At 42.3% G+C, this 21539-nt stretch overlaps 1 protein-coding gene across 1 annotated transcript in view; it reads right to left on the bottom strand.

Moving 5' to 3' along the window:
• Positions 1-3225: 3225 nt before the first annotated feature.
• GABRB3 (gamma-aminobutyric acid type A receptor subunit beta3) overlaps positions 3226-21539 on the bottom strand; it is a 72426-nt gene continuing 54112 nt past the window's right edge. Inside the window, exons 5-6 of the mRNA XM_050796169.1 lie at positions 20849-21093; positions 3226-7826 (exon numbers count right to left, since the gene is read on the bottom strand). Of these exons, the coding sequence (XP_050652126.1) occupies positions 7485-7826; positions 20849-21093 (587 nt within the window). The 3' untranslated portion in view covers positions 3226-7484. The remainder of the gene's footprint in view (positions 7827-20848; positions 21094-21539) is intronic.

Here is a 21539-nt window from a genome sequence, read left to right as displayed (position 1 = left end):
ATATTATAAAGTGATGCTAGTAAAATTTTGGTGGAGACGAATGTTTTCTATTTTGATTGTAAGGATTGTTTAATGATGTCAAAGTTGATTAAATTGCACACTTTAAATATGTGTGGTTTTTGAGTGTCATTTATAATTTTAAAATGTCATTTAGAAAATAAAATAGAATTGTTGAAAGATAAAAACAATTTCCCAGAAAACATAGCTAACAGAAGAAAAATCTAGAACAGGACAGAAAGACTATGTATTAAGAATCAAACCATAAAGTGCAAAATCAGATTAGTAAGAGGCAGAAGAAATTTTCTAAAAAGTAATAGAAGAAAAATGTTTAGAGCTAAGAGATACAGATCTTTAGGCTGAGAGTTTCACCCAGGATCCAACACCATAAACAAAAGATTCATAGTAAATTCACCTTTATGAAATACCAGAAAAGGCTCACTCAGCCAGGGTCGGCTGGGTGGGGATAGTGAGGAAGTGAGAAGTTGGGGGTGAGTCACCTATAAGCAAATAAGATCATCTGACATCAAGCCTGTTATCAGCATCACTGAATGATAAAATACAATGGTACAATGATTTCAAAGTTCTAGGGAGATTACTTTCTAACACACAAGTCAATGCTTAGCTAATTACCAATTAAACATGAAGGACCAAAAGAAGAGTCAAGAGATGCATGAAGCCTCGAAACCTCTTGTCACCTATGCTCTTCCTGAGACATTAACTGAAGATGAACTTACGCAAAATGGGGACAAAACCAGAAAAAAGGAGAAACATGAACGATATTTAAAAATTATGGAATATGGGAGTTTAGTGAAAATAAGTCTCAGGATGAGATTTATAATGAGGAATTAGTTTGCAGCAATTCTAATTTGTATGGGAAGTTAGTCAATGCCAAGAAGAATATTTTCATGAAGGAAAATGGAAAAGATTCCCAACAATAAATTTAATGACTGAAGTGGTGGTAATATTATGCACACAGTCAAGAAAGCACATACGTCTTTCTTCATTAAAAAGAATGCAAATTAGAAACCCCAGAATATATATTTGTGGGTGATGGAGTGAAATGAAATCTAAGAAGGTCTTGATGCAAACATAAATGTTATGTGGTTTGGATCAATTGAAGGAATGTAAGAAAAACAATTCATTTGACTTGAATCTTAGGAATATTCTCCTTGAAATAGCCCAAAGTTGAGATATTGTACTTCTAAAGGTCAGAAAGAAACCCAAGCAAACTGCTTAGCTCTGCTTTGAATAATATTTATGTAATCTTAATAACATCACAGTTGTTAATTTGTTTTTAACTTTTAGAATTTATTTATAAGTAAACCCCTCAAGGCTGGAGTATAGTTAGAGTGCCAAATGTACAAGTTCTCAATCTTGACAATGAAGTAACAACTGACAGAACATCTCTTTTCTCACATGGCATCAACAAATTCCACTTTCCAGGCTAAAAGCACTACAGTATTTCTGTTATTCTTCTTCTTCTAATGTTTACTTTTACACATTCAAACAACATACTAAACCTTGAACCGTACTTACATAATATAGCTCAATAATGTGGGTTGTTTTTAGTTTTCAACTTTTAGGATCAATCTGTAAACATAATCTTAAATACTGAAATATAATTTTATGATCTCAGTGTACATGCTTTCCACCTTGATAATGTAAAATTATAGTCACAGAAAACAGAAGATGGGAGGTGGAAAAGGAGAAAGAGAAACACATGGAAGGATGGGGGCATTGTATCTTCATCTAAGAAAATGGGGAGTCAAGAGATAAATGCCCATACCTAGTGAAATAAATGGAGATGTAAGTTGTGAAGACATTTTCCTAAAACTACCTGGCTATGAGAGCCACCAACTAGTTTCCTATTTGGTTTCAAGATGCACAGACCCACACCCACACCCAACATGCCATTTCAGTGAATTGCATTTTACTTACAAGTACCCTCTACACTGCTTGCCTGTTGATTTTAACTGTTTCTATAAAAACCAAGGGCCATGAAGCACAAGTCCCTCTAATGCCAGGAGTACCTCAAACAATAACCATTGCTGGTTTAGCAACATGGGGCTATATGTCCTACCTTAAAAGTGGTATCACAGGTTCCAAAGTGTCTGTCTTCTTTGAAGAATAATGTTCTTATTCATAGTAGGGTTGATAATCCCTATCCTTTAGAAGCTGGTAAAAAGGAAGTTAGAGCAGGAATTGTAAGAAGGTGTCACACGTGGGTGTGGGCAGGGCAGCTATGAGACAGGAGGGAGGAGACCGTGCAGAGATGGTCTGGGTATCACTGGACCCCACATGCAGGGAGGCTTCCTCCACCAATTAAAAACAGAATACTCTTTAAAGAAAAAGCTTTAAGAAATCCAGTCCTTTGAAAATCCTTTCTTCTGTGGTTATGGCAATTTAAGATTGTCACCTGGGATGGATAAGGTTTTAACCTAGTGAAATGGGTAAGAACTGTCCCCATTCATGATGTGCCAGCCTTAGAAGAATTAGTGTGGCATATGTCCAAGTTGCAGTCCCCAAGTAGACCAGAAATGTAAAAAACTTATCCAAACAATGGAAAAAAAAGAATGAAAACAGGACCTGTAAAGAATTCCTAAAGAATCTGCATTATATTGCTTGAGAGTAAGGAAATTTGGAGGTAAATCTGAGGGCATTTTGTGAGACTTAAACCACCATGGGGAACATTCCTTTTAAGGTGTCTGCAGGTGAACCAACAGCTTCTCTGGGGGCCTAGATATAATTTCTCAATAATAATTCTATCTAAAAGTGTCCAAGGATCTGAATTAATTAATTAACTAGTTCTGAGACATTGCTTGGTACTTTCTCACTGGAGAAAAAAAAAACAAAGAAACTGCCTTATCATACTAAAGAACTCAAGATAAGGATCAATACCACCTTGGCCAGAGCTTATAGGTAGGTTGGCTCCCTGACCTTTAATATAAAAATATTTATTGCTTAAAATACCTACATGAAGACAGGGAAAAGTTAGAGCTCTGTGTGTCTAGCTGTCCTTTGAAGTTCAGGGTAAATAGTGATTTTCATTTTTTAAAGTCATAGTTCAATTGATCTCACACGCAGTCAATTTCAGGTTTATTTCTTTTTACTTTCAGCATAACCCAAATGGGCATGTGCTACTAAGAATGACTAGAATTAAAATAACCACACCGTCTTCACAAGATAGCCAAGGAAGAAAAAAAAAAATCAGCCTTCACATTTAAGTCAGTTAGTCCTTTTTTAATAAATTTGAATTCATTCATCAACAAGTTTCATATTGTATCTATCACTCAATTTTGCTGTTTTTTTCATGTCAAATAATACCAAAAAATTACATCAATGTGCTTAAGCAAAACTGGGTTTAAATTTATCTTTACAATAAAATGAAATCAACATGAGAATTGATTATGACAGCAATCGCCTATTCCTACTAGAATAATCCTGTACTTACCTTAAACACACTCAACTGACTTGTGAAGTAGAAACATGAGACAAGTGTGACAAAACATGTTCACGGGGTTGGTCCTAGGGAGAGGCACATGGGAGCCACTCTCTGGGAGGTCATTGTTTACCCAGGTGTTGGGAATTTAGTATTTCAGCAAAACATGGCACCTTTCAATGCAGTAGAAGAGGTAATCAATCCAAGGCACACTAGCTAGTGTCCTGGAAAAATTTAATTCACCTGGGCAGCTCTTTACCCCAAGATTCGATGTTACTCTAATGGCTCACACTGAGAGCCAGAGTCAATTCCAAGAGTAACAAAATATTTCACCAAGTGTTCGGTTTTGCTTACATAAAATGGCCAGAAATATGAACTGGTTTTCAGGTGGAGAGTTAAAATAAGAATTAAGTGATGGTTTATACTTTCAAGCCAGGAGATTCAAAGTCGGACACATTCTTGTTAGAACACACCACGGTGGGACAAACACCAATGGATTATCTACTAGATGCTGAAAACGAACATCTACAACTGCAATGTGCCTGTCCCCTTAAAACCAGCCCCAGACTTGTTCGGCATCACCTTTGAGATGATCCCCTTGGTGAAAATGTCAGTGCTGTGTTTGGACGAGAGAGACGTGCCTTTGAGGGAGTGACCGAACATGTCAAAGTTCTGGGTGCTGGCGTTAAAAACACAAGATATTGCAGATGTACAGGTAGCTTCCACACCTAATGGAAATATTCTCATGACATACCTTCTAGTTCGTTTGAGATTCAGGGGGAAATGGATGTCGCATGGTATAGACAGTGGAACCCCTCCACAGTCCCGGGGTTGGTGAACAGGAGTAACACTTGTTTTAAGGAGCACTCAAGTCTATCAGTCTTTCTCTGTAGGGAGTTATGTAGCAGGGCTCTTCCATGATCTCAAGGATATCTGAATATGGGTAATAACAAACTGTCATAACAAGATTCTTCTGTAGATCTTGAGCCCCTGTGGCGCATTTTGGAAAGACAGGACTACTTAGAAAATTAACTTTTTATTACTTTCAGTTGTTAAGAAAGAAATCTCATTATATCCCCAATGATAATGTTTCTCTCCTTACGCAAGAGGTCTGGGTGTGGGTAGCAGCCACCTCCCAACAACGTCAGAGGTCCGGGTTCAGGATTCCTCAACGCGGCTCAGTCACTGGCTCAAATAACTACTGTGGAGTAATGAGAGGTCATTTGTACACAACAGAGACTCCAATTCAACTCTCTTCTGTTAACACAGAGTTCTCTTCTCAATGTTCTCACAAGTTTTAAAAATGGAGAAGCTATAAAATAATTTTGTTAGAAGAAAAGTAATTTTCTTCTGAAATGGAGTAAAGCAAACACATACCCAAGGATCTTAAAAAGTTTTCTCTTTTTGTTTTTACAGAATATATGTATGTATTTGTGTGTGTGTGTGTTTGTGTGTGTGTGTAGTTACAAACACTATTTATAGTATAGCTAATATGTTAACTTCATCGCGGTGTCTACAAAGTTGTGGATCCCAGTCTTGGTGCCAAATGCATATAAAAAGCTCAAAAGCTATTATGACTATACCATGCAAATTTATATCCAGAAAACCTCGGGAAGGAGACTGCAGCTCCTTGGAGCCTCATGGGGTCTCTGCCTGTGATATTTGGGTACCTCAACTATGCATCAAAAAAGTTGTAAATCACTTTTCTCCCAGAAAGAATTAATGTCACAGTTCTGAACAGTATACATTATACACTTAAATAGACCATCGACTGTTTTTGTCCACATCCATGTACATTTTGGGGTCCCTCTTCCGCATGTGGACCTCACACCTTTAATTACTGGATACGGAAAAAGATATACCTGAAGTATTGAAAGGGATAAGGTCTTTGCAAATGTATTTTTTTCTTTAACATGATAATAATGATAAGGCCACTTACAAGGTTTTTCCCAATCTGTTTAACTTTTAGGATCCCCCATTGTTACCGATGGAAAAAACTGTCAGAGAAAAGCCAAAGCCAAAGGAATCCCTGGCTAGTCTCCAGATGAAAATAAAACCAGAGAGCAGTGATTAGGAGGAAAAAGATAGGAATGAAGGAGGGAAAAGGGCCTTAAAGGAGGTAAATGCCTCTAGCGTGAGATTTTGTGGATTATGTTTCATCTGATGGTGGGTTTTGAACTGTTGCAGATGCCCACAAATTAAAGGTTGTTACAGCCACCAAAGAAAAATCAAGTAGTGGTCAGCTCATGGGGATAGTCCACACCACACGCATCCTCAGGGAAGGTGGTGCCCCTATCTATGTCGAGACAACTGGGGCCAGCCATTGGAGCACTGGGCTAGACTCTGGTCCTTGGTTTTGGATAGAACAGAGAGGGCGAGGCATACGTGGCATTTTGGGATAAAGTATTAATTTAGCAGTTCTTCCTGCAAATTTTGCTTTTTATTTTTTCTCCAAATGCTCAACTTCACTGTGACACCTGTTTGCACAACTGTAGTCATTTCAGTTTATGGATGCCTGTGATAGAAATATTGTTTACAAAAAATATATCATCTCTTTTTTTTTTTCTTTAGAAAGATCTCATCTAAATAGTAAGTTAAGGTTGCGTCTATGAAACCGGTGCACCTTGTCTTGTTTCTACGAGCTTTAAAAAGTCCAAATACTGATGAGGCTGTGGATCAGAAGGAAGCAACAGTGACTGTGTTTGCCATCAGGTTGCCCTCCTTTGCCTCAGAGAACGGTCATGGGTCGTTGGGTGACGCGTGGTGTGTAGGGGTCATGTTCCTGCAGAATCCTAGTCAGTCTAGGAGTAGTTGGATGTGCTTATGAAGTATGTCAGATACAGAAATAAAGGCATGAGGATGTTTCTGAGTTTCCGAAATTGAACAGAAGTGTTTTAGCTTCAATCTTAATTTCTAGATAACAGAAAGTAGTTACATCACATAAAGGAAAATATGACATCGCATGCTGCCATGATAGCAAGCGTTAAGAAACAGAATCTTGGTAAATATACATATATATGCATATTATGCAAATATATTTTCTATTAACATACAATGTTATAAGAATGATTGATAACATAACTGCAAGGGGGAAAATCATCCTAGATGGTTTTACCTTAGAGTAACGAATAACCTGAGACGTCTATGCTTTCTGTTGGATATCAGGCCTAGAAATCCATACGAGATGTAGAGCACATTTTCAGTGATTGAAATGTCATTGGCAAAACGTGCCACTGTGTTCGCACATGACAGTGAAGCTGGATCCACTCCAAGTGAACAACAGAAACAAACTACACACTGTATATTAGAGTACTTACAATGAGATGCCATTCACTCCCGATGGGTTTTCAAAAGACGGTCGTTCAGACATCAACGTGGGATCTATCTATGTTTAAGACAACAGGTAAGCACACTGCCAGTGGCTCACCCCAGCCACTAAACCATTACAGAAAACGTATGCCCGATGAAAACAAACCTCATCACCAGAAAAGCCAAGAAGCCTTCGCTTACTAAACTGAACGAGAGGATATGAAGTGAGTGACTCAGTTTAAACTAGCAATACCACTGTATGAGTTTTCAAAGATTAACTAAGAATGTCTTTCTGATTTTTAAACTAAAACATCTAACTTATGGTAATAAAAGACACATTTGGGGATGATATTGTGTTTCACGCCCTCATTCTCAAGGCATAATATTTAGATACTTGTCCCTTTCAATTAAAAAAGAAAAAAACTATGACTTTCTTTAATATGCATCCTGTGGTAAATTGTCCATAGCTGCAAAATGTATATATGTATGTGTATTTGTCTTCCATACACATGGGCACTGACTCCTGTGTGTATAAACATATACACATACATCCTCATATACACGTGTATTTTATATATATGCTGAGAAAGTTCACATATATATACAATTGCGTATGTATATATGTGTGTGTCTGCTTGTGTGTGTGTCTGTGTGTGTACAGGTATAAAAACTTGACAGGCAGAGTAATATTTCACTCAGTGTTAAATGAAGTCTTTGAAAAATCAAGTACAGTCACTCAGTTAACATAGTACAGCCAGTAAACTAAGTTGAAAAGAGAAAAAGTGAATGGAAACACGATCCTGGACCATCTGTCTATGGCATTCACATCGGTTAGATCAGGTATTTTAATTTTGAGCTGCGAAGACCTCCTCCGTAGATGGGTCTTCTTGTGCGGGAGGCTTCTGTCCCCCAGGAATCGCCCATGCCCTTCTCGAGGCATGCTCTGTTTCCTGTACTGGATTCCTGAGTTGTCAAAGGATATTGCTGAATTCCTGGTATCGCCAACACCACCTGCGACCTCATTCATTTCATTGTGAACTTCCAGCGATGTCAACAGAATGTTTCCATGAGCATCCACCTAATTGGAAGGAAAATGCACATGGTTAGACAGCCAGCAGGCCAATGAATCCGATTTCCCTATGCAGATCCCGGACAGAATGATGTCACGCCATCACCTTACGTGTTTTACGAGAAACTGTACATCTGTCAAACCCAGCACTCCGTTTTATTGGAAAATGTCATTTTGGAGGTTAATTGCAGTTGAGAGATTTTTATTTCCTTGATCTAAAAATGCTCGTGTAAGAGATTAGATGCAAGAAGGGGGAGCGGCTTTTTCAAATTGCAATTTCACATTACGGATACAAATCCTTACTGAAAAACTTAAAGTACAAATGACTTTCAAGCTGTTAACTTAGGTGCTCTAACCATTTTCACAACGATGCTTTGAATAAAAACTATATTCTCCCATTTGTCTTTGGAAATCATCTCGTTCCCTTTTCTGATGATCTAACACCCCCAAATTACTACAGAGAAACACATGAATAGTCCCGGGATCGAAAGGCATGCCTGATGACTTCCGTGGAGTAGATACACACACCCCCAACCCCAACTCAAGCAGGCGCCCCTTGCCCAATACTGGTCCTGGCAGGAGACTTCCTTTTGAAGGGCTACATATAAAATAGACGAAATTCCCTTCCCACAATGGAGCCAGACTTTACAATGATAGCGTTTTATTCTGTGCCAAATGTAGCTTCAGACGTTTCATGATGATGCCAAAGGTCCACTCTGTTTGTGGGTTGGTCTGCCCTGGAACTTTGAGCCTTTCACAGAACATCCTGGGGCTGGCGGCCCCAGTGGAGTCCTTTCTGAAATGAACTATTAGCATCTGCTTTCTGAGCAGTTCCCATCCCTGCTACAGCGTCAAGGGCCATTCCACGGTCCCCTGGGCTTTCACTTCAGCAAGCCCCACACTTCTCTATTTCTCTTCTCTTTCTTTGCCTGGAGGGCCATTTTCTCTGTCCTGTTTTTGGCTGTGTAAAGCCTACCCCGTGTTCCAGTACTAGATTAAGTGTCTGTGGCTTCCTCCATAACTCTTTCACAAAACACAGTTATTTTGTGTAGGAATAATTTATTGCTGTATTAATTTGTGTCTTCCCGCCTTCTACAATGTCATCAGTGGCATCCAGCTAGATGAGCAGGAGGTGAGGTGGTGAGAGGAGTCCTGCTCGAGAAGGCGCTGGGCCTGTGTGAAGTTCCAAGTGGGGATAGGACCACTGGTGGGATGACCTCAGACTTCAAGGGGGCTGGGACACAGGAAGGGCTGCACATCCAAGGACCACTCAGACTTTGGTGGAAAGGCACCAAAGAGGACTCTCAGATATCTACAGGTTTGGTAACACCATTCTAGGTCACTTCATTATGCTTGGGGAAAGTGAGGTGCTCATCGGGGTAATGTCCCCCAGGGAGGTTGGAACCCTAGGATCAACCCAGTCTGGTTCAACCTTGTGTAATAAAATGGTGAGTTATTTTCAGTTGCCATGAACCCCCAGGTTGAAGGTCATGTAACCTGAGCATGCCCAGATGGACCAAGCACACAACCATAGGTGGAGCCTAACTGCTCAGCAAACACCACATGGCAGGATCCAGCATCCAATCAGATTGAGCCCTTGTGTCACCCCATGGCACGATGCAGCCAGACCACACCTCCCAGCATCACCTCATTGCAAGAGCCAATCAGAACATGCCTCATTACCCTATGCCTATAAAACCTGCCCCAAACCTCAGTTCCACGAAACAGATTTGAGCATTTCCTCCTATCTCCTTGCCAGCTGACTCGCAATAAAACTTTTATTTTCTCAAAATTCGGTGCCATCGTATTGTCTTCCAGCACATCAGGCAGTGAGCCCATTCATCGCTCGGCACCAAGCTCACAATCCTCACCACATTCCGTGAGTATGTTACCCTATGCAAAAGTGACTTTGTGCTTGTCATTAAGGGCACATACCCCAAGATAGGAAGATGACCCGGGATTGTCCAGGTGGGCCCAATCTCATCACACCTTCAAAAGTAGAGAACTTTCTCCAACAGGAAGTAGGAGAAAAAGTCAGATAAAAGCAGAGGAACTCAAAGCCTGAGGACTTGAGTCACCCTCGATGGAAAGGCTGCAGGGAAAACATAAGAAGGAACAAGGCAGCTGATAGGAGCAAAGATGGCCCCAGCTGACAGCCCAAAATCAAATAATCCCATTAGAAAATGGACAAAGGATCTGAATACACATGTCTCAAAGGAAGACATACAAATGGCAAACAGGCACATGAAAGAAATACTCAACATCACTAGTCAGGAAAATGCAAATCAAAGCCACATGAGATATCATCTCACCCCAGTGAGAATGGCTACTATCAAAAAGACAAAAATAACAGGTGCTGGCAAGACAGCCATGAAACAGGATCTCTTAGACACTGTTGGTGGGAATATAAATTCACACAGCCATTATGGAAACCAGTAGGGAGGTTTCTCAAATAACTAAAAACAGAACAACCGTAAGATCCAGCCAAGGCAATGGGGACCTCAATTCACAACCACAGGGAGTTGTACTTGACCAAGCACCTGAGTGATCCTGGAAGCACAGTTAACCCCAGAGCCTGCAGAAAGGAAAGGAACACAGACTGCCAGTACCTTAATTTCAGCCTCCTGACACCCTAAGGGTAGGACCCAGCCGAGTCTCACTGTTCCTGCACGTCTGGCCTAACAGAATCATGAGATAAAACCAGGTGTCATTTAAAGCTACTACGTTTGTGGTACTCTGTTACAACGGTAATCAACACTACTATAGGAGGTGAGAGGGAAGGTACATTTGCACTGTGCCTCAAAGAATGAGTAGACATTTTTCAGACAAAATGCAGCAAAAACATCACAAGTGAAGCTTGAAGAGTACCTGAAATATTTTGAGAAAGGCAAACACTGTTCCCAGCACATACTAAGCCTGAGACAGATGAGGTCACGATCGTCACTGCCATGATCACCTTCGTATCCTCTTATCACAAGAGAAAAGTACACCTCGTGCTGGGTGGAAACACAGATTAGATTCAGGCCAGTGAGGTTTTTGTTTTCTGTGTGTCAGGTGAAAGGATTTCAATTTAACTCCTTAGGGAACAGGAAGAGTAATTTCTAGGTAGAAAGTCATAGATTTCTGAAGTGCAACTCAAGCTATAAGAAATTGAATTTGAGCCGGGCGCGGTGGCTCAAGCCTGTAATCCCAGCACTTTGGGAGGCCGAGACGGGCGGATCACGAGGTCAGGAGATCGAGACCATCCTGGCTAACACGGTGAAACCCCGTCTCTATTAAGAAATACAAAAAAAAAAACTAGCCGGGCGAGGTGGCGGGCGCCTGTAGTCCCAGCTACTCGGGAGGCTGAGGCCGGAGAATGGCGTAAACCCGGGAGGCGGAGCTTGCAGTGAGCTGAGATCCGGCCACTGCACTCCAGCCTGGGTGACAGAGCGAGACTCCGTCTCAAAAAAAAAAAAAAAAAAAAAAAAAAAAGAAATTGAATTTGAGAAGAGAGCGTGCAGAGCGGGGCCGCAGGGAGAGCGCCCTGCAATGGTCTCTGTTTCCTTTAGGGCGGTCTGGAATGGAAATGCCCGAAGCCCATGAATAACTGCTCCCCTGGCGACTGCAACCCATCTTGGGGTTTTCCCTAAGCCTTGAGCCACACACGGCATGCCCACAGCAGCAACGCTGGGCCTCCGCCTGCCCAGTGCTGAATCTCTGTAGCTCAGGGGCTGGGGAAGGAGTGGAGAGTCACTCAGCACCCCAATCCCATTCCGGCCCATGCACTCCTGTTCCCTGTGAGCTCCTAGCAGGAGCGTTCACACGGCAGCAAGTGTGCCATGAGTCCGGGTGGGGCCAGTGCTTCTAAACCAGTGCTACATCCTATAGTGCTAGGATGAACAGTGTCACTGTGGGTCTTCCCTGTCGTTTACGGCCAGCATTGGTTTAGAAGCGGTCAGAGAGTGACCTCATCTGTCCTCCACTGGATGGAGTGGTCTCCTTAGAATGGAGGACGGCCAGGCTGAGAGCGCTTGGAGATGGGAATGGACCGAGATCACACCACCCGTGCTGGAAGGCCCTTCATGGAGACACATGATGTGGGAGGTGAGGAGGGCATTTTCTTATATTTTTTTATCCAGCAGAAGGAAAATTCTAATGGAGCTTGTATCTCAAAAGCACTTGGAATGTTAGACCTTGGTAAAATTTTGACTTTTTCTTTTTTTTTTTTTTGAGGTGGCGTTTCACTCTTGTTGCCCAGACTGGAGTGCAATGGCGTGATCTCAGCTCACCGCAACCTCTTCCTCCTGGGTTCAAGCGATTCTCCTGCCTCAGCCTCCCGAGTAGCTGGGATTACAGGCGTGTGCCACCACGCCCAGCTAATTTTGTATTTTTAGTAGAGATGGGGTTTCTCCATGTTGGTCAGGCTGGTCTCAAACTCCCAATCTCAGGTGATCCTCTTGCCTCAGCCTCCCAAAGTGCTGGGATTACAGGTGTGCACCACCGCACCTGGCCTTCTGTTATATATCTATCCTTTCTGTTTTCTTTCCATGGGATGATTAGCAGGAAAACTCTTTAAATGACAAAGTATGTCTGCACGTCTTTAAGACAAGGGAAGCATTCCTTGGTTTGGGAGACAGAGTTTCTCATTGTACCAAGAGAATATGGCAGGAGAAGCCCAACAGTTAAATTCAGGTGTGGCTGAAACAGGTGCCCATGGCAGTAGCATGTCCCCTGTGCAGGCCACCTAGGGCTAGCTGTGGGAGTGCTAGGGCCACATCCTCCTGGGGCAAGAGTAGCCATTCACTATCCCTGAGAAGGGGTAACCTGAACCTGCCCTGGATGCTGCAGGGAGGAGGGCTTGGCTGGGCAGCCCAGCTGGTCTTTGCAGGAAGAACGATTCACAGCAAGATTGTCCAGGACAGAAGCTTGTCCTCTGGTCTCTATCTCCTTCCAGCACCTTCTATGGTACCTTGTGCCACAAAGGAAAGACGTGGTGGGGAGAATGAGCTGCCTGGCTCACACTGGGAATCTTGTTGTGGGGAGGGCCTGGGAGGGGAGTCGGCCAGTGTGTTCCTGTTCATTTGGGGTGTTCCATTCATTCCATTTACTGCAACAAATACGCTTGGTACCCCACCAAATACGTCTGATTTTGAATCATGAATCAGAAAGTATATTAGGTTACCATGTAAAGGAATTTGATAAATTGAGGTCATTTATCAAACAAGCTCAATTTGATTTTATTAGAATGTCCAGCATTTTAAACAGTTCTACTTAAATGGTAAGCTTATGTGTTTAAAATTTATCTGATGTTGAGTCAGAAGATAATCAAAGGTGGAAGATGCTTGTAGTATTTTTTTTTTGTTTTGTTTTGAGACGGAGTCTCGCTCTGTCGCCCAGGCTGGAGTGCGGTGGCGCGATCTCAGCTCACTGCAAGCTCCGCCTCCCGGGTTCACGCCATTCTCCTGCCTCAGCCTCCCGAGTAGCTGGGACTACAGTCGCCGCCGCCACACCAGGCTAATGTTTTGTATTTTTGGTAGAGATGGGGTTTCACTGGGTTAGCCAGGATGGTCTCGATCTCCTGACCTTGAGATCCACATGTCATGGCCTCCTAAAGTGCTGGGATTACAGGCGTGAGCCACTGCATAGTAATGCAGAATTTGTTCTTTTCAATAATACTAAGTGGTTTGGGAATTACAGTATCAGAAAAGTGAAATCATTTTCCTGAAGATGGAAAAAACCAGAAAGCATTACTTAGCTTTAGAAAAATGGTCTCTACAGACTATGCAATGTTTTAAATAACAAAACTGTGAGATGAAGAGCCCAGTCGTCCACTTCAGGACGTGGGACGCCTCACTGGAGAATGCACTTCCACGAAGGGGCCGGGATTGTTCAAGACCATTCGTGAAAACATTACCACACGGCTGCTCCGTGTCACCATCTTGCTCTGTCCTTAGGAGCACAAAGTGAACACAAGAAGGTCCTCACCCTCAAAGGGTCTAGCTGATGAGATCTTAAATAATCAACAAGTGCATTTGAAAAAATACTGCAGTTTGCCTTTTAAACACATTGATAATTATTACTTTTCAGAGACAGGGTCTTGCTCTGTTGCCTGGGCTTGAGTCCAGTGTTGGGACCATAGCTCCCTGCAGCCCCAGATTCCTGGGCTCAAGTGATCCTCTTGCCTTAGCCTCCCGAGTAGCTGGGACCACAGGAACTCGCCACACCTGGCTATTTTTTTAATTTTTTTTTTTTTTTTTTTTTTTTTTTTTTTTTGTAGAAACAAGGTCTTTCTTTGTTGCCCAGGCTGATCTGGAATTCCCAGGCGTAAGGAATCCTTGTGCCTCTGCCTCCCAAAGTGCTGAGATTACAGGCTTGAGCCACCGCACCTGGCCTAAACACACTTTTAAATACCATCTCTTTCCTAGTTATAAATAACATATAAAAAGCTCCTTTTATCAAAATCTAGTAGACCAGAATTAACAAATTTGTGGAGTGAAATACCAAGGAGAGCAATGTCTTTTCTTAAAGGAAGAAAGGGGAGTATTTTGCAACCTGTTTAGTCAGATGAACTTTGACGATTCTAATGACTCAGTTTTACCCGGCTTTATAAAGATGACATTTATAAGCCTTGTCCTCTCTTCCCACTAGGAAAGTGGAAAAAATACCCCTCCAGTGCGACCAAATCCATGACAACTAGCGCTCATTCATGGACACATGTTACAAAAGCAGGTGTACCACGTCCGTGTCATGGGTGTGCATATTTTGGAAGATGCAGTGAGTCAGATGCTGTCTAGCAGGCAAGGCTTGCTGGGCACATGGGATGTGAGTGATCTGCCATTTTCACAAGCATAAAGCATGTGCCCTGTAAGTTGGCAGAAGAGAAACAAAACCAACTGCTTAGAGCAGGGAGTGATGGGGGCAGGATGCAGATACATGGGAGGCCAAAAAAATCAAGGAAAATGTTGGCCGGGCGCAGTGGCTCACACCTGTAATCCCAGCACTTTGGGAGGCTGAGGGGGGCGGATTACAAGGTCGGGAGATCAAGACCATCCTGGCCAACACGGTGAAACCCTGTCTCTACTAAAAATATATATATAAAACTTAGCCGGGCATGGTGGCTGTAATCCCAGCTACTTGGGAGGCTGAAGCAGGAGAATCGCTTAAACCTGGGAGGCAGAGGTTGCAGTGAGCTGAGATCATGCCACTGCACTCCAGCCTGGGGGACAGAGCGAGACTCCATCTCAAAAAACAAACAAAAAAAGCAATCAAGGAAAATGTCATGGAGGAAAACATCTGGCTTAGATCTTGGAGGGAAATGTGGACCCAGAAGAAAAGCATCCTAGGTAGAGAGGACAGGACAATGGAAGGGGAATGGGTCACCATGTAGGTGGGGACTTCAGGAACTGCACAGGTAGAGTGAAGACGACACAAGACATCGGGTCAAATGAATGCTGAGTTGAGTTTTCAAGATTGAGATACAAATCTGTATGAATCCATGTCCTGTCTTCCCCAGCCCTGTGGCCAGTGTTGTGTCTGGGAAACGATCTCACGAAGGTGGGTCTCTAAGGCTGTGCCCTTGAACTCTAGTGAAGAAAACTTAGCCTGAGAGAAGTCAAACCCACCTCCCCACCTATGTTGTTAATAATTTACAAAACTACAGTGCTCTTGGGGGCTTTGGACATGTATGACTAACTGGTAGCTGTCTCAGGATACAGTGCATGTGAGAAAGAATTCGAGAACCAATACAATTTTACAGTATTCTTATTTCAGAGTGGGTGAACAGTTGTAATGGAAATAACAGTGCAGGTACCTCTCATTCTAGTGTGAAAAGGAACCTGAATATATATTGAATTAATAAGATCTTAGCTTGAAATAGTCTGGCTGCTTTATTTATGGTTTTACATTTGTATGGTTTTCATTTAAGCATGAACCAGTATGTAGAAAATTTCCACCAAAATTACTCATGGATTTTTTTTTCTGAAAGAACTAAAGGGTTATTAAAAATCTGTTAAATCTTAGGAGCCAAATAAACAAATATTTCCAAAAGAGAAAGTCTTTTTCTATTATCTAGAATTTAAGTCTTAAAGTAGAAAGAAGCGATTGTGGGTGAAATACAAGGCTGAAATGCCCTTCATAGAATGACAGATGACTTGCAATTTTTAAATCATTTCATGAATACTCTTTATTTTGAAGGGTTCATCTCATCTCTACTATAATTAGAACCATTGATTTCAATGAAGTTTTTCTTCCTGCTCTATAACCTTGACAGGTGCAAACATTCAAAGACTAAAAACATCTCATTCAGAATATAGCACAGAGAGATTTTTTGTTTTTTCCTAAAATATGTCACCAGATTGGCACACAGTTGATATCTCATTCTCTAATTTTCTTCCAGCTTCTAGTTAAGTAAAATACTGTCGTTTTAGAGGAATGAGAAAGGACTTGCCACAGGAAGAATGAAATCTTGCTCTTTAATAAGAATGATGTTGAGTCTGCAGCTCTGATTCCTTGCCAAGAATTATGACTCTCTACCACCTCATGAAATTCAAATACTAATTGGTCAACTTGTAAAATATCGCAAGGCTTGTAACCATAATGCATGAATTACAACCAAAGATGAACTCTTGGGTATAGAAACAACTCAGGAACAGACGGTATGCACAGGCAAGTGAAGGTCAACGCTTACATGGTACCACTAGTCTGGGGAGATACTAAGTGAATATGCGAATGTCTTAAGTATTCATGAATCAACTACTAAACTAAAATATGGCATAAATACTAAATATAAGGAAAATCTACTCATGGTTTTACAGTAGGGTCACTAAAACCACAGTATCAACAGGCAGTTGCTGGTGGCCTACAGTGTCCATAGGGTACTGTTTTCTCTTGAGATGCCTTACAGGACACAGAAAGTGGTCTCAGGAAAGACGGTGACAAGCCAAATCCCTGCTGTGGAGCCAGCAGCTGTCAGTCAGGGGAAAGCTGCAGGGTGTTGCTGGCCACACTGAGATGCAATCCCAGGTGCTATCCCTGACACGTCACAGCACTATTCACAATAGTAAAGACAGAGAATCAATCTAAATGCCCATCAGCAGTGGACCAGATAAAGAAAGTGGGGTACATATATACCATGGAATACTATGCAGCCATAAAAAGAAGATCACGTCCTCTGCAACAACATGTATGGAGCCGGAGGACATTATCCTAAGGTAACTAACACAGGAACAGAAACACAAATACTGCACACTCTCACTGACAAGTGGGAGCTAAACACCGAGTATGCATGGACGAAAAGAAGGAAAACAGCAGACACCAGGGCCCACTTAGGTGTGAAGGGTGAGAGGAGGAAGAGGATCAAAAACATACCTTTTGGGCACTATGCTCATTACCTGGGTGAGGAAATAATCTGTACAACAAACCCTGTGACATGTACTTTAGCCATATAACAAACCTGCACATGTACCCTTGAAGCTAAAATAATAGTTAAAAAAAGAAACAAAGGACTAGGTAAGCTGTTAGGTTGTGTATATAGTACCACTTCTGTTTCACATAAAATTTGATTCTTTTCTCATGTTCCTTTCATTCATCCACATTACTTGATATAAACTTTTTGGGAGGTACATTTCTATTTAAAAATTATCACTAAAGACTTAGGTGTGCTCAGGAACAATTTTTTAATGCTTATCTTTAGGAGCATCAAATATGCATTTAGAATTAGCATACACATAATCATATGTTGACTTCAAACCTTAAGTACGATCTATAATTACAGATTCTTAAACATATGAATATATAAAGGCCTTCCTAAGATTGTTGAGAAAACACAGAAACAGATTTTTGAAAAACCAAACAATAAACACAGACTCATGAATCAACTAAGAATTTCTTCTGCATTTAATTTATAATACACTTTTTCTATATCCCGCTCATTTTCTCTACGGATGCTCGAGTTTTTTTGTCTTTTTGTTTTTATCTTAGATTTTAAGCCTTGTACCCAGAAAGGTATTTCTGCAGCACCACAATTTGACTGTTTTAAACAGTCTCATTTAGAAGAAAAAATTTATGATCTGTTTAAATTAAGAGGAAATTTGGAAAGACAGCATTCGTTGTATGTGTATGTGTGGATACGTGTGCCTCTGTGATGGAAACAATAATGATGTGATGAATTCTAGTTTCCTTGGAAACAGCATGACCAAAGCGTACTGTGTGTTCCTAGTAGGATATGGATCTATTTGGATATATAACAGTATGATACTAAGTATATTTTCCACTAAGAAATTTAAGATAGTTTTGTCTGTGAAAAACCTCGTTTTATTCACAGATCCTCAGTTTTCTGACCAACTCTATTTATGCTGTGCTGAAAGGAAGGAGCCATTGACATTCACTTAATGTGCTTCCATGGGTTCATGAATGTTCGTGGGCCTCGTACGGGCACAGACAGTCCTCCAAGGAGCTACTGTGTTCGCTGGGAGGTGTGGACCCATAAAGGCATGGAGAGCACAGGATAGAGGAACAAAACCTCCACAGGCTAGAGAAATACGTATGTGATATGGTTTGGATCTGTGTCCCTGCCCGAATCTCATGTTGAACTGTAATCCCCACTATTGGAGGTGGGGCTTGGTGGAAGGTGTATTAGGCCATTCTCCCATTGCTATAAAGAAATACCTGAGACTGAGCTGGGTGTGGTGGCTCACACCTGTAATCAAAGCACTTTGGGAGGCCAAGGCAGGTGGATCATCTGAGGTCAGGAGTTCAAGACCAACCTGGCCAACATGGAGAAACCCCGTCTCTACTAAAAATACAAAATTAGCCGGGCGTGGTGTTACATGCCTGTAACTCCAGCTACTCAGGACGCTGAGGCAGGAGAATCACTTGAACCTGGGAGGCGGAAGCTGCAGTGAGTCAAGATCACACCATCGCACTCCAGCCTGGGCAACAAGAGCGAAACTCCATCTCAAAAAAAAAAAAGAAAAAGAAAAAAAAAAGAAAAAAGGAAATACCAGAGACTGGGTAATTCATAAAGAAAGAGGTAAGAGGTTTAATTGGCTTACAGTTCTGCAAGCTGTACAGGAAGCATAGTGCTGGCACCTCTCGGCTTCTGGGGAAGCCCCAGGAAACTTATAATCATGGCGGAAGGTAAGGGGGGAGCAGACACATCTCACGAGGACAGCACCAAGCGGGGTGGTGTGGTATTAAACCATTCGTGAGAAACTGCCCTCGTGATCCAATCATCTCCCACCAGGCCCCACCTCCAACAATTTGACACAGTTTCCTCATGAATTGTTTAGCACCATCCCTTTGGTGCTGTCTATGATAGTGAGTGACTTCTCATGAGATGATCTGGCTGTTTAAAAGTATGCGGTATCTTCCCCTCCTCCTTGTTCCTACTTTTGCCATGTAACGTGCCTGCAGCTCCCGCTTTGACTTCCACCATGATTGTGAGCTTCCTGAAACCACCTCAGAAACCGAGCAGACATTATTGCCACACTTCCTGTAAAACCTGCAGAACCGTGAACCAATTAAACCTGTTTTCTTTGTAAATTTGCCACTCTCAGGTATTCCTTTATAGCAACACAAGAATGGCCTAACAGTATGTTTAACAAGAAGAATTAAAAAAAAAATGTGGTAAGAAACCCAATATGTAAACAGGTAGAAATATATCCTTGAGGATCTGAGGGGATAGAAGAGGTGGAAGGATACATTTTAAAAATTATATTGGAACTATAATGTGCTTTCATTCAAACGTTGTTTATAATCACAATAACATACCGCTTTTATATAAGCTGAAATGACATCTAAAGATCAAGTGGCTTTGTGGTTGGAAGGATGTAAGAGCATTGCTGAGTTGAGCTGGGCTGGAGGAGGGTGTGCGAGGGCTTTAGAAAGTCCATGGACTTCCTAAAACAAAGTGCCTAGGTCTGCCCAACCCTGGCTTTTTGCAGAACACAACTGCGAGGGGCCAGGGCCATGGCAGATCTATGAGAGCTTCCAGAGACAGCACTGCCCGTCTTGTTCGTTCCTTTTGAACTTTGCTTTTTCCCTAGAGGACAGTGGCCAGTGGGCAGGTGGACAAGAGACTGTATGCCTACTCCAGTGCAAAGAATGGCAGCACGCTGGATCCTCAAACTGATAATTTTACAACTAAAGGAATATTGAAACATTTTGGAAAAACGCTTCTACAGATCAGATTCAGACACTCCACCCCAGCGTTTCATTCATTCCAGACCCACAGGTTTTGTTCTCTTGATTTTGGCTTCTCCAGCATCAACACTAATGTTGGTTTTATAGGAAACCCGGTAACTTGCACGAGGAAATATTTCAGATTATGATCATCAAGTCTGCCCAAGTCCTACTCAAAGCTCATGCAAGTATATTGAAAAACCATGGCGCCCTGTTACTTCTGTAAGTGGAGAATTCAGAAAGGGCAAGGGAGTCTTTCACTGCCAGCTCCATGTTGATCCTCTCCCTTGTGTTCAACACCAAGCCAGAGATTAACCAGCCCCAGTTCAAATGCCCTCACCCAAATTCAAGAATGAGCTCCACTTCTCAATAGGCTGTCCATCCAGATAGTTGCTGTTTTAAGGGGCTTATTGGTGAGAGGAAGAAGGCCTAGGTCTGTGCCCTGAGGGTAGACTGGAATAATGGAAGCGACTGTTGGGGAATGCATTACCTGAGGGTAGACTGGAATAATGGAAGCGACCGTTGGGGAATGCATTACCTGGGCAAAAAGCAACTGGACCAGGGTCAATGTGCACGGAAACACCAAAAGTGAATTTCGTTGGCCAGGCCAATGGTTCTTTGTGTGTAAGCCTACATCCACTGGTTTCAGTCAACTCTGGCCAGTCCTAGCTAGATGGCCAGAACTCCACTGGACTGGTCTGAATAAAAAACAGCTGGGCACCATGTCATAAGGACTATATCACATGTACGAGAAGGGTGTGTGGCTTGACATACACTACTGGGGAAAAAACAAGGAAAGATCATGCAAGTAAATGCAGTAGCTGCTGAGCTGCAGGGCCCAGGTGGGGTCAAGGCGGTGGAGAGCCTACCCGGTTGCTTTCGCTCTTTGAACGGTCATTCTTTGCCTTGGCTGTCTTTTCCGCAAGCTTCTTCTGCCTTTGAGGGCCTCTTCCAAAGAAGATGTAGTTGACAAAGGCGTACTCCAGAAGGGCCAGGAACACAAAGACGAAGCAGCCCATAAGGTACATGTCGATGGCTTTGACGTAGGGGATTTTGGGCAAGGTCTCCCGAAGGTGGGTGTTGATGGTTGTCATTGTCAGCACAGTTGTGATCCCTAGAAAAGAAACAAAGTGGTGAGAGGCTGCAGCTTTGCCACACTGGTCTTCACTGTTCACTGTTCTTTTACGTTTTCTCAAATAGCTTTAAGTAGTCGGAGATGATGGGCCGAATACGGCGGGGTGACTGGAATGCAACAGAGCATACATCGTGTCATCGGGGCCACGCGTCGCCGCTCAGAACAGCGAGCTGACATCTGTACTCTGGGGAAGTGAAGCTGTGCAGGGCATCTCCCTCCCCCACCCAACCCCTGCCCACTGCACCTTGCTATCACACAGGATGGAATTTTGAGAGCAGAAGAAGAGATATGGAGAGCAGAAAAAAAGAACGTGGTTTTTATGAATGCTGGAAAAAATAAAAAGAAACCCAGAATTTAGCATAAATGATGAGAAACCTCCAGGAAAAAGAATGAAGTTGAGGGGTCCGTGGCTGCAGAGGCAAGGC

This window comes from Macaca thibetana, chromosome 7 (genome assembly GCF_024542745.1).
Source record: "Macaca thibetana thibetana isolate TM-01 chromosome 7, ASM2454274v1, whole genome shotgun sequence".
In the NCBI taxonomy this organism is placed as follows: domain Eukaryota; kingdom Metazoa; phylum Chordata; class Mammalia; order Primates; family Cercopithecidae; genus Macaca; species Macaca thibetana.
The sequence above is the reverse complement of the archived record's forward strand: the minus strand, read 5'-3'. Positions and strand labels throughout refer to the sequence as shown.